At 36.2% G+C, this 15,327-nt stretch overlaps 1 protein-coding gene across 1 annotated transcript; it reads left to right on the top strand.

Annotated features, from left to right (window-relative positions):
• The first annotated feature begins 4,378 nt into the window (after positions 1-4,378).
• Positions 4,379-14,742, top strand: LOC111062625 (vacuolar protein sorting-associated protein 33B). The gene is made up of 3 exons (XM_039435840.1): positions 4,379-4,677; positions 5,798-6,476; positions 12,341-14,742. Exons 1-3 carry the CDS (start codon positions 4,520-4,522, stop codon positions 13,259-13,261), a joined length of 1,758 nt encoding a protein of 585 aa, XP_039291774.1. The 5' UTR covers positions 4,379-4,519; the 3' UTR covers positions 13,262-14,742.
• Positions 14,743-15,327: the final 585 nt, after the last annotated feature.

The raw sequence follows: 15,327 nt of genomic DNA, 5'->3' as shown, positions 1-15,327 counted from the left end.
ACACCAAAGTTATTAACAAAATGTTAATAACTTAATCCTCATAGATTCTATTAGATTGAACGGAACTTGACAAACACATATGTTCATCATGTGTATGATAAGTTATGTCCAATCTAATAGAATCTATGAGGATTAAGTTATTAACATTTTGTTAATAACTTTGGTGTAAGCCCAGCTTTAGATTGTTTAGAAACCAAATTGAATAACAGAATAACACTCACTAACTACTTAAAACTGTAAAATAATGATTAATTTTGAAAATGATGAAATACTCTTATTTATAATGATATACCATGTCATGTCAACAAATCAGATTATTTCGATCAAATCGATTGAAATTTCTAGACTGATATTTCTCGTGAATGAGCTGATTCATTCAAATAGTTGAACAGCTGAACATAACTTTTTGTGGAGTTGAGAAGTTGATAGCTTATTGTGGTAATTGATAGTTGTGGTAGTTGATATTGAATGAAAAAGACTAAGAAATTGTCAGAAATTGATAGTTTATCAGAGATTGACAATGGTGTAATAACCGAAACCGGTCTTTCTAAAGCTGCGTACACATAAAGGTGCGTACAGACTTTCGCTCTGCTCCGCAACCGAACGTCACTCCAGCAGAGCGATTGATGATCGACCGGGGAGCAACAGTGGTTCGACCGGGGAACGCGAGAAGATCTAACATCTTCCATAACGTTCATGATGGGTGCGTGGGCGGTGCGACTGTGGTTCGATGGTGGTACGAGGGCGGTACGAGGGAGGAGCGTGCTCGGTGCTGGTTCGAAGCGCGGCTACGCAGCTTTACTTATACGCGCTTCCAACCCGCACCGAGCACGCTCCTCCATCGCACCGCAGTCGCTCCGACCCCGCTCTGCAGTCACACCCATCATGAACGTTATGGAAGATGTTAGATCTTCTCGCGTTCCCCGGTCGAACCACTCTTGCTCGCCGGTCGATCATCAATCGCTCTGCTGGAGTGACGTTCGGTTGCGGAGCAGAGCGAAAGTCTGTACGCACCTTAAGTATCAATGAATCTGTAGTTTTTGACAATTTCTCAGTCTTTTTCATTCAAGCTGAACATAATACTGTCTCTCTTCCACACAGGCACTCACATCTTCTGTTATCGACAGACGACGAAATTATCATCTGTTTTTCCAATGATGAATAATTATTATCCTTTTCATGTCCTTTAGCGAGTTTTCCCAGGGATAAGACCTAGTGCAATCGAATTTTTATATGATAAAGCCACTATGTTCCAAATTTCGTGAAAATCGTTAGAGCCGTTTTCGAGATCCGTTGGACATACATAGCCAGAAGAATAAAAATCGCTTAAACTTTGTGATCTTATGGTATTTTATGCAAGAAACATGAATCTGGAATAATAATTGCTTATTGCTGAGGGCCTTAAAATGTATAGGCCTACTCTGAGACGTTTCAAGAAAGTAAACTTCTTTTACGAAAAAGCTCTAGGTCACTTCATCTGTATCATCGGAATGATACAGTATCAAAAACGATGATGAAATGCCATGAAATGTCTCACTGGAGTCATGTAGGGAGGCCCTCAGCAATGGTCTTATAGACCAGAAGATGTTATTTGCTGTTTTACCAACCATTACATACATTTTCAACAAGTCACTTGAAGAAGGCATTTTCCCTGAAAACTGGAAGTTTGCTCTGGTTCGCCCTCTAAATAAAGTTCCATCACCCAATAAAGTTAAGGATTTTAGACCAATCAGTATTTTACCTGCATTGTCCAAAGTGCTAGAAAGACTCATTCATGCTCAAGTTGTAAAATTTCTAGACAACAATAGTAAGCTTCATAACTTTCAATCAGGCTTTAGAAAATTCAACTGAGACAGCTCTGCTTCGTGTCACTGATGATATAAGGTTAGCTATGGACCAAAGAAAATGCACCATCCTCACCCTATTTGATTTTTCTAAAGCATTCGATACTGTTGATCATACAGTCCTTCTGAATAAGTTGGCTATTCTTGGTTTCAGTCACAACTCGTTAGTTTGGTTTAAATCCTATCTATTAGGTAGGAAACAATGTGTATCTGTCGGTGACAAAAAGTCAACTTGGAAAAACGTTATGCATGGAGTACCACAAGGTTCAATTTTAGGCCCTCTCCTCTTCACTTTGTATGCTAATGACCTTTCTTCCATTATCAAATTCTCCAGTTTCCATACTTATGCAGACGACCTTCAAATCTATTTAAGCTGTCCCATAACAAAAATTAATGAAACAGTTGGAATAATGAATCAGGATATCAATTCGATAGTGGAATGGACAAAGAAAAATGGCCTTAAGCTTAATCCCATCAAAACACAACCCATTATAATTGGATATTCTCGTCTTATAAACAATATTGACCTTGAATCGATTCACAAAATTAGTGTAGACGGTAATGACATTCCTTACTGTAGCTCAGTTAAAAATTTAGGCATTATTATGAATAATACTCTTGACTGGTCAGAACAAGTGAACAAAACTTGTAAAAAGGTATTCTCAGCCATGCATGCATTGAAGAAAATGCATGATATCCTCCCTAGAAACATTAAATTATTATTGGTTCAATCTCTCATCTTCCCACATTTAATGTATTGTAATTCTGTTCTTAACGATATGCAAGTCACTCTGAATGATAAACTACAGCGTTGCCAAAATTATTGTCTACGTTTCGTCTACTCTCTCCAACGCCATGATCATATCACCCCAGCCCACATTGCTAGTTCAACATTAAGCTTCCCGATCAGAGGCTTTTTCGAATAGTCAAGCTTGTTAGAGATATCTTGATATACGGTAATCCGAACTATTTTAAAGATGATTTCAAATTTGTCTCTGAAGGTAGGAGGATAGATGCTTCACATACTAGAACCGGAGAAAGTACTTTAAGGATACCCAATCATCGAACTACTATTTTCACAAAATCCTTCTTAGTCAGTGCCTGTCGTGCATGGAATGCACTTCCTGTTTCTATCAGGTCCATCGAGAGCCGAGCGAGCTTCATCCTAACTTTAAAAGACATCTTTTGGAACAAATGACTGAAACTGTCCGGCCCTAGAACGATCACATGACATCCATCCCCCACCCATCCCACAAATACAAACCTTTAAACCATGTTATAGAACGAATTGTATATATATATATATATATATATATATATATATATATTATATGAACTCATGTTATTTCAATTATCCACTGCATAATGCTGTATATTACTGAAATTTGATAACCCTGATCTACTTTCAGCCTACTTCATTTTATTAATCAATTATTTGATCTTATCTACCTATATAATTATTTTACTCTATCAATTTTCTGTTTTTTTTCTCTTAATATTCATATTGATTAAAACTTTTACAATATTTCCATTAATAAATAAATCCTTAGTTTAAATAACGAAATTAACGTTTTGGTAGAGAGTTAGTGGGGAGGATATTTTTAATATTCTTTCCGAAGAATGGACATTGATATGTCCAAAGCTCCGCCAATTTATGTAGATGCATAACAATATAATTATTATCTATAGTTATTATATTACAAATTGCTTTTTCATATCATATACAGTTCAATAATTATTTTCTTAGTCTATATTATGTAAATTCATCTATAATTTTGCTGTATTGTAAGCTATTGTATATAAGTGTATAAGCCAGTATATATTGTAATCTACATAAATAAAGTACTCAATCAATCAACCATTTATAACATTCATAATAATTAGTATAACATTTATTGTGACATTTGTCATAAAAGTGAGATCATTTTAATGTGAATCAGCATAAATCTGAATGCATTTCACTTTGACGATTGACCTCCATGATATGATTTAATTTTTTCATCTTCACTTGAAACCAAAGGCTCAGGAATAAAAATTTGGATGTAAATTAACATTTAACTCAATTTTAATTTCCATCTGGATTGACAACTTCAGTATTCACTTGTAAATTACCAATATTATTACAATTTTAAAATTATTCTATTCTACGCCTGAACTGTTAGAGCTCATCACAATTGAATGCCGAGGGTGGCCGAGGCATGTGTGGAACGCTTACTGCCGAGGCATGCCTTCACATGAATCTGTGCGGCCGCACAAAGTAAAAGAGATTCTCCTTCTCTGTGGCGTCCGTCAATACACGTCTAGGTTTTGTGACGTTTTAGCACAGTATACATACAGTACGGAAACTTGGCTATATCCTGACGCCAAAATCCGCCATCTTGTTAGGAAGCGCCGCATTGTAATAGTATTGATGGTAGGTTCGGATCACTTTAATGATCCGGATCAATTGATCTCGTTCACTGCCACAAGCCAATCAGAAGACCAGGATTGGAACTTCCCAAGGTCACGTGACGTGTTTAGTATAGGGGTCATGTAAAAAGCATTGGTTAGATGGGCGATTGATTACAAGTTTCCATTCTGTATATTCTGTGGTTTTAGGTTATGTTTTGATAAAATACTAAGAAATAGGTAGTATAATTTTTCAAAACTAAAAATAATACAGTTGATAAAATAGAATGCAATGCTCTTTAGAAAATCGTATCTGTGCCTTGAATCAAATATCAAGTCGAAAACTTGTTGACATTCTTGATAAAATTCCGGGGCAAAAAGATTTTATCATCGACTCAAATATTATTAAACCTCTAGAAAAATTCATCGGTGTTTCAAAACTAAGGTACAGTAGTCTACTAAACTTTATTAATTAATAAATTAGTATTTACTTCATTATTAAGTGAATATTGGAAGAATACATCACTTATCGGCTACGATAAGTATACAGTCTAACAGTCATTTATAGCCTACATCACTTCTTATCAATAAGGCTACTTCACTGATCAATTACTTTAATAAAATACATTTTATTAATTGAATCTCTTGACTGAGACCACGCAGAAAAACTCTGACTTTGATAGTATTGCTCGCCTGCATTTTTTATTTGAGCTTCCCTCATCCCTTCAAATACAGATTTTCAGGCTTCATTCAAACATCACTTGACTGAGACCACGCAGAAAAACACTAAATTTGGTAGTACCATAGAGAAAAAAAAGCGTAAGTAGATATCCCATGGTATAGGACGTTTATGCCGCAACTTTTACTGTTATCTCAAGCCGATTACTGTCGATTTTTACTGTTTTGACCGGGTAATAATGTATGAACGGCACAATATGAGAGACTACCAGCGTCATAAAGCTTCACAAGAAAGAACTACGTGGACTATCAGCTTGTGATAACAGTAAAAGTTGCGACATAAACGCCCTATGCCATGGGATATCTACTTATGCTATTGTTTCTCTATGGTAGTAGGCCTACCGTATCACCATAGAGAAACGATAGCATAAGTAGATATGCTATGGTATTGGGCGTTTATGTTGCAACTTTTACTGTTATCACAAGCCAATAATTCACTTAGTTCTTTCCCATGAAGCTGTGTGATGCTGGTAGTCTCCCAAATTGTGCCGTTCATACACTCTCACCCCAACAAAACAGTAAAAATCGACAATAATCGGCTTGAGATAACAGTAAAAGTTGCGACATAAATTCCCCATACCATGGGATATCTACTTACGCTATTGTTTCTCCATGGTATCACTCACGAAATTTTGGAGAGCTTTTTCTATAAAAAAGTTTCAACCTTTCCAACCCTTGCTAGCCTCCATATAAACATAAAGAGAAATGCAAAACCGTCGACTTGAATCTTAGACCTCACTTCGCTCGGTCGGAGACTGTGGTTTATAACTGCGCGAGGTCTAATGTTCACAGAACTACTAGTTAATGAAATGTCTCACTTTTTTTAGATCACATGGAGTCGACAAAATCTACAAATTTGACAAACCTGGCATTCCCATTACCAACAGCCAACGTGTCTACATGATTCGATCAGATTTGATAACGGCCAAACATGTGAGCGACCAAATCAACTCAGAAATCAATCAGTCGCCAGAAAAGAGTAGCAACAACCACATTATCATAGTTCCCAGGAAGCTTACCGCCATACTGGATCTCTTCGAAGAGGAGGGGGTGTTTGGTCACATGACCACTTACCAGTTCCAGTGGGCGCCGCTCCAGCTGGACTCCAAACTCATCATCGACGAGCTCCCCAACGTTTACAGATCGTTATTCCTGGAAGGCAACAATGCGCTACTGCCCAGTGTTGCCAAGTCTATCTGGACACTGATTATGTTGTTTGGAATTCCAACGGTTACAGTCTACCATGGAAAATTCGCTCAACAAATTGAGAAACTACTAGGAATTTATTTGGAGAAACTGGGCAGACCACACAAGGTTGACTCTGACATTTCGTGTTTCTACCTGGTAGATCGAGATGTTGATTATACCTGTGCCTTGTTGACTCCAGGCACCTACACTTGTTTACTAGATGAAGTCTGTGGATTCACCTGCGGAGTGTCCAACTTTACAGTATCCGACCAAAACTACACACTCAACCTGAGCGATACAGATGAGATCTTTGTACAGGTAAATAAATACGAAGCTTGTATTGAAGCCTAAACCACATAAAAGTCACTTCATGAATATTTTTTCTTTTTTAGTTCCAAAGTTCTACTGCCCTTGGAGATAAGGCAGTGCAAGATAAGATCAAGGTTTTTGAGAGATATCAAGAGATTTTTAATGGAATGTGAGAATGTGACCTTTTCACTTTCCTTGCCCTATTACCATAGGTAAGGAAAGTATTGCTTTCCAAAAAAATTCAAGGTACCCCAATTTCATGTTTTCTATACGTTTCAAGGTCCCCCTGAGTTTGATTTTGAGCCCCCTGAGCCACATGATTTTGGGTGTTGGTCTGTTTGTGTGTGTTGTGTGTGTGTATGTGCGTCTGTGTACACGATATCTCATCTCCCAATTAACGGAATGACTTGAAATTTGGAACGTAAGGTCCTTACAAGGATCCGACCCGAACAATTTCGATCAAATGAGATTCAAGATGGCGGCTAAAATGTTGTCAAAAACAGGGATTTTCGGGATTTTCTTGAAAACGGCTCCAACGATTTTGATTTAAGTTATACCTGGGATAGTCATCGATAAGCTCTATCAACTGCCACAAGTCCCATATCTGTAAAAATTTCAGGAGCTGCGCCCCATCTATGCAAATTTTGATTTTAGATTCCCATTTATCAGGCTTCAGATACAATTTAAACAAAAAAATTCAAGTGGAAAAGATTAAGTATGAAAATCTCTACAATTAATTTTCAATAACATTTTCACCTAAAATTAAAAATAAGCTCGAAATTCGAGAAAATGTGATCATCCAATTGCAAACTGTTGGTAACTGTTGATTCTATTAAATGATTCACTATGGAAAGAAAGCACACCTCGTGTGTCTTCAGCGTTATTGCCCTGTCACCAACTGGTTCAAATCTTTGAATAGTAGACTTGAGATGCGCGGGAACACTAGCGTCAGGTGATCAATATTCTCATAACGGCAAGGAAAGTTGTGTGAGTGCGCCACACCAGATTTTTTTTCTTTTTTAGCTCCACAGTTCTACAACCTGCTGCCCTTGGAGATAAGGCAGTGCAAGATAAGATCAAGGTTTTTGAGAGATCTCAAGAGATTTGTAATGGCATGTGAGAATGTGACCTTTTTTTAGAATTCTCATGTACCCTTCAGGTAGCCTTCTAAACTTGTATATCATAATATTGTACAATATACTTCGAAGCTAAAACTGATAAATCATCGATAATGTTATGTAATATGTGCCACTTCATATGCGACTATCGGCCTCAGTAACTAGTAGTTCTGTGAACAGTAGACCTCACGCAGTATTCTCATCCACAAGTACCTGATTGAAACTATAGACTTTATGGAAATACAGCAATAGACTGGCTTCTCCACATATCTGTATAATCACTTGTCAGCTGATTTATGATGAATAATTCTATAGTCTGATTTTTACTCTAATATTGGCATATGAAGGAGGCTCCTTTTTCCTTTTATATTATCCTTGAAATGCAAAATTTTCAAAAACCTTGCATATACGTTGACGCGCAATTAAAAAAGGAACATACCTGTCAAATTTCATGAAAATCTATTACCGCGTTTCGCCGTAAATGCGCAACATATAAGGATATCTACTTACGCTATTGTTTCTCTATGCTACAATACTACCCGTTCAAAAACATCGAACATCTTTAAAATGTATTTTTCCATGAACCTTGTAGACAGTTGCAGCCAGACCTGATAACAGCGCTCACACTCACATTCCGGGACGACACGTCACGGTACGATAGGACAGAAAGCTCTATGTTTTAATTAGGTTTTTTCTAGACATTTTAAATTGATAAATTATTAATTTTTGAGAAAACATAACAACAGGTCAATGTAACTTACTGAGCGCGAGGTCTACTGTTCACAGAACTACTAGTGTAATATGTGTCACTTCATATGCGACTGTCGGCCTCAGTAACTACTTTTTAGCGCTAGTAATATAATCAATTTTTATATAATCATCTCAAACAGGTCTAGTACCTCAAGATGCTAATACTCAATTGGTATTTCATTTTATTTTGTAATAGTATTCTCCCATGTTGTAAAATTTTTATTGCTTTTACTATGATTGTATTTGGGACCGAGCTTCGCTCTGGTGTACAAAAAGCATAAACAATTTATTACGAAAGAAGAAATTATGATAACATTCATAGTTCATACAGAAATGTTCTATCTAATCACAATAAATTGAGATTAATTCCCAGAGGAATGCAGAAATTTCCCTCACAAAGACCCGGTTGCACAAAAGCCAGTTAAAATTTAATCCTGATTAATTTCACGTGAACCAAATCAGAGAAGACCATTTCAAAATGATGAATCTACTGGAATTAATCAGGATTGAAAATAACCCGGCTTTATTGCAACCGGCACTAAGTACCTGATTGAATGGTTACAAAAGTTCAACAGCTGAGTCATAATTTTGACACAGTCCCACACACATGAACTCGCTCACTCACTTCCATCATCAACAGACGACGAAATAATTATTATCAGCTGTTTACCCAAGAATGAATAATAATTATCCTTTTAATGTCCTTCAGCGAGTTTTCCCAGGGTTGAGACCTAGTGCAATCGAAATTTTATATTATAAACCTACTAGTAGTTCTGTGAACAGTAGACCTCACTCAGTATTCTCATTCACAATTACCTGATGTTACTTGTTTTAAATGTTAACAAACTCAGTTCACGTTTGAATTTGTATTCCATATGATATAATTCATCCAGTTCCGAGATAATCTTTCTATCTGATGAAAATTAATTTTTTACAATCAAAAATATTATAATTTCTCCAGCATTATTTAGTTCATTGTTTATTTTTAATCACCTATTAAATTAGTTTTTTTCGAATGTGAGAATATTGATACTAATGGGCACGCATAATAATACCATGACTGCAAAACAAAAATATTGAAACCAAAGACCTTAAAGCTGCGATTAGACCAAAGTTATTAACAAAATGTTAATAAACTCAAACCTTATAGATTATATTAGATTGAACATAACTTATCATACACATGATGAAGATGTGTGTTTGTCAACTTCCGTTCAATCTAATAAAATCTATAAAGATTAAGTAACCAACATTTTGTTAATAAAATTGGTGTAAACCCAGCTTCAAGATGCATACCTCTTTAAGGTCTTTGATTGAAACTATACACCTTATACAAATACAGTAATAGACTGGCTTCTCCACACATCTGTGTAATCACTTGTCAGCTGATTTATGATGAATAATTCTATAGTCTGATTTTTACTCTAATATTGGCGTATGAAGGAGGCTCCTTTTTCCTTTTATATTATCGTTGAGATGCAAAATTTCCAAAAACCTTGTATATACGTCAACGCGCAATTTAAAAAGGAACATACCTGTCAAATTTCATGAAAATCTATTACCGCATTTCGCTGTAAATGCGCAACATATAAACATTCATATTTATTTATTTACTCATTCAGAATTACACACTTACAGAAAAGTACCACAGGCTTATAAGCCCAAAACGGTTCCAATTCTAATTTATACAACAGTGCAAATGTAGCTAGGTTATGTGTCACTTAACATTCATCAATTACACACTCAATTTACAATTCAAAACACACAAAAATCATTTAAAAAAAAAAAAAATTAAGAGAAATGCCAAACCGTCGACTTGAATCTTAGACCTCACTTCGCTCGGTCAACTAAAATAACATAGTAATGTCTCTCTAACTTTCTCTGAACTCGGGCTGTCCTGTTGCCAGTATGTCTTGAAGGAGATTAGCTTTTGATGTAAGCATTTTTGATACATCAACCCCAACAGCCATTAGCCGTTTTCACACCGATATCTCGCCGACACGACTTACAGACTGGATTTACTCTGATGGACAGTATAAGAGGAGGCTGCGGTTTATAACTGCACGAGGTCTACTGTTCACAGAACTACTAGTATAATCAATTTTGAATGAGAAAGACTAAAAAATTGTCAAAAACCACAGATTTATTGATACTTAGAAAGACCGGTTTCGGTTATTACACCATTGTCAATTTCTGATAAACTAATACTAAATACAAGAGCAGCAGAATTTATACTAGAAGGCGAGTACTGCTATTGGTCAAGGGCATGAACGCCTGCCATTGGCCCAACTAGACAGTCTCCTCCCACTCAAGTTTGTTGCTTAAGCCGCCATTTTGTGACACCGTTAAGTGGGAGGAGACTGTCTAGCTGGGCCAATGGCAGGCGTTCATGCCCTTGACCAATACCAGTAATCGACTACTAGTATAAATTCTGCTGTTCTTGTGTTTAGTTTTAGTTTATCAGAGGTTGAAAATGGTGTAACAACCGAAACCGGTCTTTCTAAGTATCAATAAATCTGTGGTTTTTGACAATTTCTTAGTCTTTTTCATTCAATATGAATAATTACCACGATATCAACTTCTCAACTACACAAAAAGTGATAAACAATTTTTATATCACCATCTCAAACAGGTCTAGTACCTTGAGATGCAAATACTCAATTGGCATTTCATTTCATTTTGTAATAGTATTCTCCCATGTTGTCAAATTTGTATTGCTTTTATTATGTATTTCTAAGATGTTGTAATTTTTTTATTCCTGCCAATAGCACATTTTTTCAATAAAACTGTTTATTACTTTCCTTGCCCTATTACCATAGGTAAGGAAAGTATTGCTTTCCGAAAAAAAATTAAGGTACCCAAATTTCTAAATTTCTATACGTTTCAAGGCCCCCTGAGTCCAAAAAACTCCTATACGTTTCCTTACCTATGGTAAAAGGGCAAGGAAAGTATTGCTTTCCGAAAAAAATTAAGGTACCCCAATTTCTAAATTTCTATACGTTTCAAGGTCCCCTGAGTCCAAAAAACTGGTTTTTGGGTATTGGTCTGTATGTGTGTGTGTGTGTGTGTGTGTGTGTGTGGTGTGTGTGTGTGTTGTGTGTGTGTGTGTGTGTGTATGAGTGTATGTGCGTCTGTGTACACGATATCTCATCTCCCAATTAACGGAATGACACGAAATTTGGAACTTAAGGTCCTTCCACTATAAGGATCCGACACGAACAATTTCGATCAAATGCAATTCAAGATGGCGGCTAAAATGGCGAGAATGTTGTCAAAAACAGGGTTTTTCGTGATTTTCTCAGAAACGGCTCCAACGATTTTGATCAAATTCATACCTAAAATAGTCATCGATAAGCTCTATCAACTGCCACAAGTCCCATATCTGTAAAAATTTCAGGAGCCTCGCCCCATCAATGCAGATAGATTCCCAATTATCAGGCTTTAGATACAATTGAAACGAAAAAATATAAAGTGAAATAGATTGAGCATGAAAATCTCTACAATTAATGTTCAGTAACATTTTCACCTAAAATTCAAAATAAGCTTTAAATTCGAGAAATTGTGATTATTCAATTATTGCAAATTATTGTTGATTCTATTAAATCATTCACTATGAAGAGGTAGCAGTGTCTCCAGCGTTATTGCCCTGTCACCAGCTGGCTCAAATATTTGAATAGTAGACTTGAGATGCGCGGGAACACTAGCGTCAGGTGATCAATTTTCATAACGGCAAGGAAAGTTGTGTTAGTGCGCCACACCAGATTTTTATATCACCATCTCAAACAGGTCTAGTACCTTGAGATGCAAATACTCAATTGGCATTTCATTTCATTTTGTAATAGTATTTTTCCATGTTGTCAAATTTGTATTGCTTTTATTATGTATATCTAAGATGTTGTAATTTTTTTATTCCTGCCAATAGAACATTTTTTTAAATAAAACTGTTTATGTATTACATATGATTAACTGTGTTGAATAAATTTATATCTTATCTTTTATTTTCAGGTTAGGAATCGTTACTTCTCCGACGTGTTCCCGTATCTCAGTTCTAAAGCGAAAGTTCTGAGGGATAGTTTCGCACTGAGTCAGTCAACGACAACCCTTGACCAGATGCAGAGGTTTGTCTCCCAGGAGTTGAGGAGTGTAACGGTCATGAAAAAGTGTTTAGCTGGACATATCGCCGCTTGTGAGAAGATCATGTTGGATATGAGTGATCGTTTCGAAGATCTACAAGTCAATGAACAGAATATGTTGATGGGCAGAAACCGTAGGGACAGCGTATCTTTCATTGAAGACTGTATCGCAATGGATTCAGGTGGTTTATTAGGATGTCTACGGCTGTTATCTTTGTTGTCGACGACCAGTGACGGGCTCACCGCAGATGAAATAGCCAGTTTCAAGAACCAGTTACTTCACGCTTATGGATACAAACATTTGTCCTCGATCCACAACCTCTTCACAGCTGGGTTGATAACTGAACAAGTGACTAGTAGCGCTCCAGCGGGAAAAATCGCAAACAAAGTTGTACAAGCTGTAACTCTACCGACGAGACGCAGCTCGTTTAACGCGCAGTCGCAGAAACTCAAACTGTTACCTGAGACCTGTCACGACCCCAAAAACCCCAAAGATATGAGTTACATCTTTGGAGGAGCCTACATTCCACTCATATGTCAGATCATTTCTAACCTGGTTCGCAAGGAGGTATCCCTGGAGGAAATCACCAAACTTGTACCCAACCTTGTCACGAAATACAGTACCGACTGTAAGGAGATCATACGGCAAACGTATCTGATATATTTTATTGGAGGTGTCACGTTTGCTGAGGTGACTGCTTTTCAGATGTTGGAAAAGTTGACTGGTTGTCAGATTGTTGTGGCTGGTACGTCTATAGTAAATGGGAGTACTTTAATTAAATCAGTGTTATAATATGCATTAAAATAGAGTTTATTATTACTATACCTGGAATCATGGGATCAATACTCGACATAGGCATGACATCAACATTCCTTTTGTCCGTCTGGAGAGGCTGAGATCCAGCCATCTGATAATGGGTAGACGTTTTTATATAATAAGAGAGAGTAGGGTTGTGTTTGTTCGCATCAAAACATGTCAACTTGTGGATTGCATACCGGAAAAACGGGAATGATTTAGATCTCCAAATTTTGCACTTAGATTCTAAAAATTCAATCTCGTGCACCTGGAAGCCCAAATTTCAATTTTCCTTCTTGATTTTTCAGAATCAGTGTTCAAACTTCATTAATCTATACTTATAAAATCTCACTGATCACGATTTCTGGAAAACTACTGGATGGATTGCAACAAAACTTGGAATATAGCTTCCTTAAACGTCCTAGGTGCTCACTAAGAAATCTTTTGGCGATATTTCAACTCTAAGAGTGGTTTCTAAGGGTTTAAAGTTCGTCTTTCAGCATGTATATTCTTCTTCTACCAATCTCCTTATTATAATAGAAATGTCCATATCATATGTTATTATAGATCTATAATCTAGAGAGAGTACCTCTTCGAAACAGTTGTTAACTGGCAACTTAATTAATCATTTTGACAGGTTGGCATTAAGTGAATGAAGATGACTTCATTAGGTTGGTACCAAGTTGAAGAACGAATCAAAATGCATTTATCGAGAACATATTGATTGGGCACTGCTGCTTCAATCAGAGCTATTCCTGGGAGATAGTTTTTTATTTTTCATAAAACAAACTTTTATGACGGGAGTTGCTTCTATCAAGTGATCCTATTCTATCAAGACTAATTTAATTTTGTTTGTATATCCGATCACGATAACTGCTTAAACAATTTTGATGAAATTTTAATAAATCAGTATGATATATGGAGGGTATTTTCAAAACTTCAGAAGTGTCCGTTGTGGAATCTGTTTGCAAAGAATGAGGAAATTCGGCCAAAATTTAACTTGGGCGGAAGAAAGGGGTTATTTATTAAGACGACTAAATAGCTGTTGTTCCTTTTCCCAATATTCTACAAAATTCGCTGCAATTGGACTACTATTCTACAGAGCACTTCCAACACATCAATGATTAATCGAATGATTTGACTCAATAGGTTTCATGGCAAGTTGTGGCCTAATATCAAAAACGATTATAACAATGTTGGTAGAATTTAGATTATAAATGGTTCACAAAAATAATCTTATCTTTCAATTCCCGAAGCGAAGCACGGGTGCCCTGCTAGTATTTAATAAATTTCCCCCTCAAGTTTAGAGACATGGGAACCATAGAGTTAAAAAAACTCTACATACGTGGCTCTGCTCAAACCCTTTTTATCATGTTGAAGAGTTTTTTCAGCTGCCTGAATCCAGCATAGACCTGTAATGCTATGAAAACCATTGAAACCATAAAGGCATAATAATTTGACTTGTACTCTATTATGTATGTGTTCTAATATTTTGACGTGATCTTATGCATCTATAGATGTTTCATGGATCGAGAAATATATCTATCTATCTGGAAGCTGGGTTTTCGTTTGTGCGTAAATGCCGTCATCGACCACGACAGGGTGTGGATCTCACATTGAATAGATTTCAATGTGTCTATGTTAATTCATTATGAAATTATTAAAAAATAAGATTCATTGCTTGTTAAAATACAGGGTTATCATAAAAGAATGGTGCGGTTTCGAACATTTTTTAAAGAAAAACCAAATTACTTACAGTTAATGTTATTTATTCACCTAATTTGTCGTCTGAAACAGTTTTTTTACATGATTAAAAACTTTCAATAAGTGCGCCCTTAGTCGCTCGACAAATGTCCAAACGATAATAAATTTCTCTCTTAACATTCGATAACATTTCTTCGATTATGGTCGTCATTTGGTTCTTTAATCCTGTTTTAAAGTGATTCAGTTCGCGATTTCTTGTGAATAAACAATGTTTTTGATGTAAATTTACAAGAAAAAATCTACCTGAACCACTTAAAAACAGGATTAATGAAGTAATGACAACCATAACCAACGAAATG

The sequence above is a fragment of the Nilaparvata lugens genome, chromosome 9, assembly GCF_014356525.2.
Source record: "Nilaparvata lugens isolate BPH chromosome 9, ASM1435652v1, whole genome shotgun sequence".
NCBI classification, from domain to species: Eukaryota; Metazoa; Arthropoda; class Insecta; order Hemiptera; family Delphacidae; genus Nilaparvata; species Nilaparvata lugens.
The sequence above is the reverse complement of the archived record's forward strand: the minus strand, read 5'-3'. Positions and strand labels throughout refer to the sequence as shown.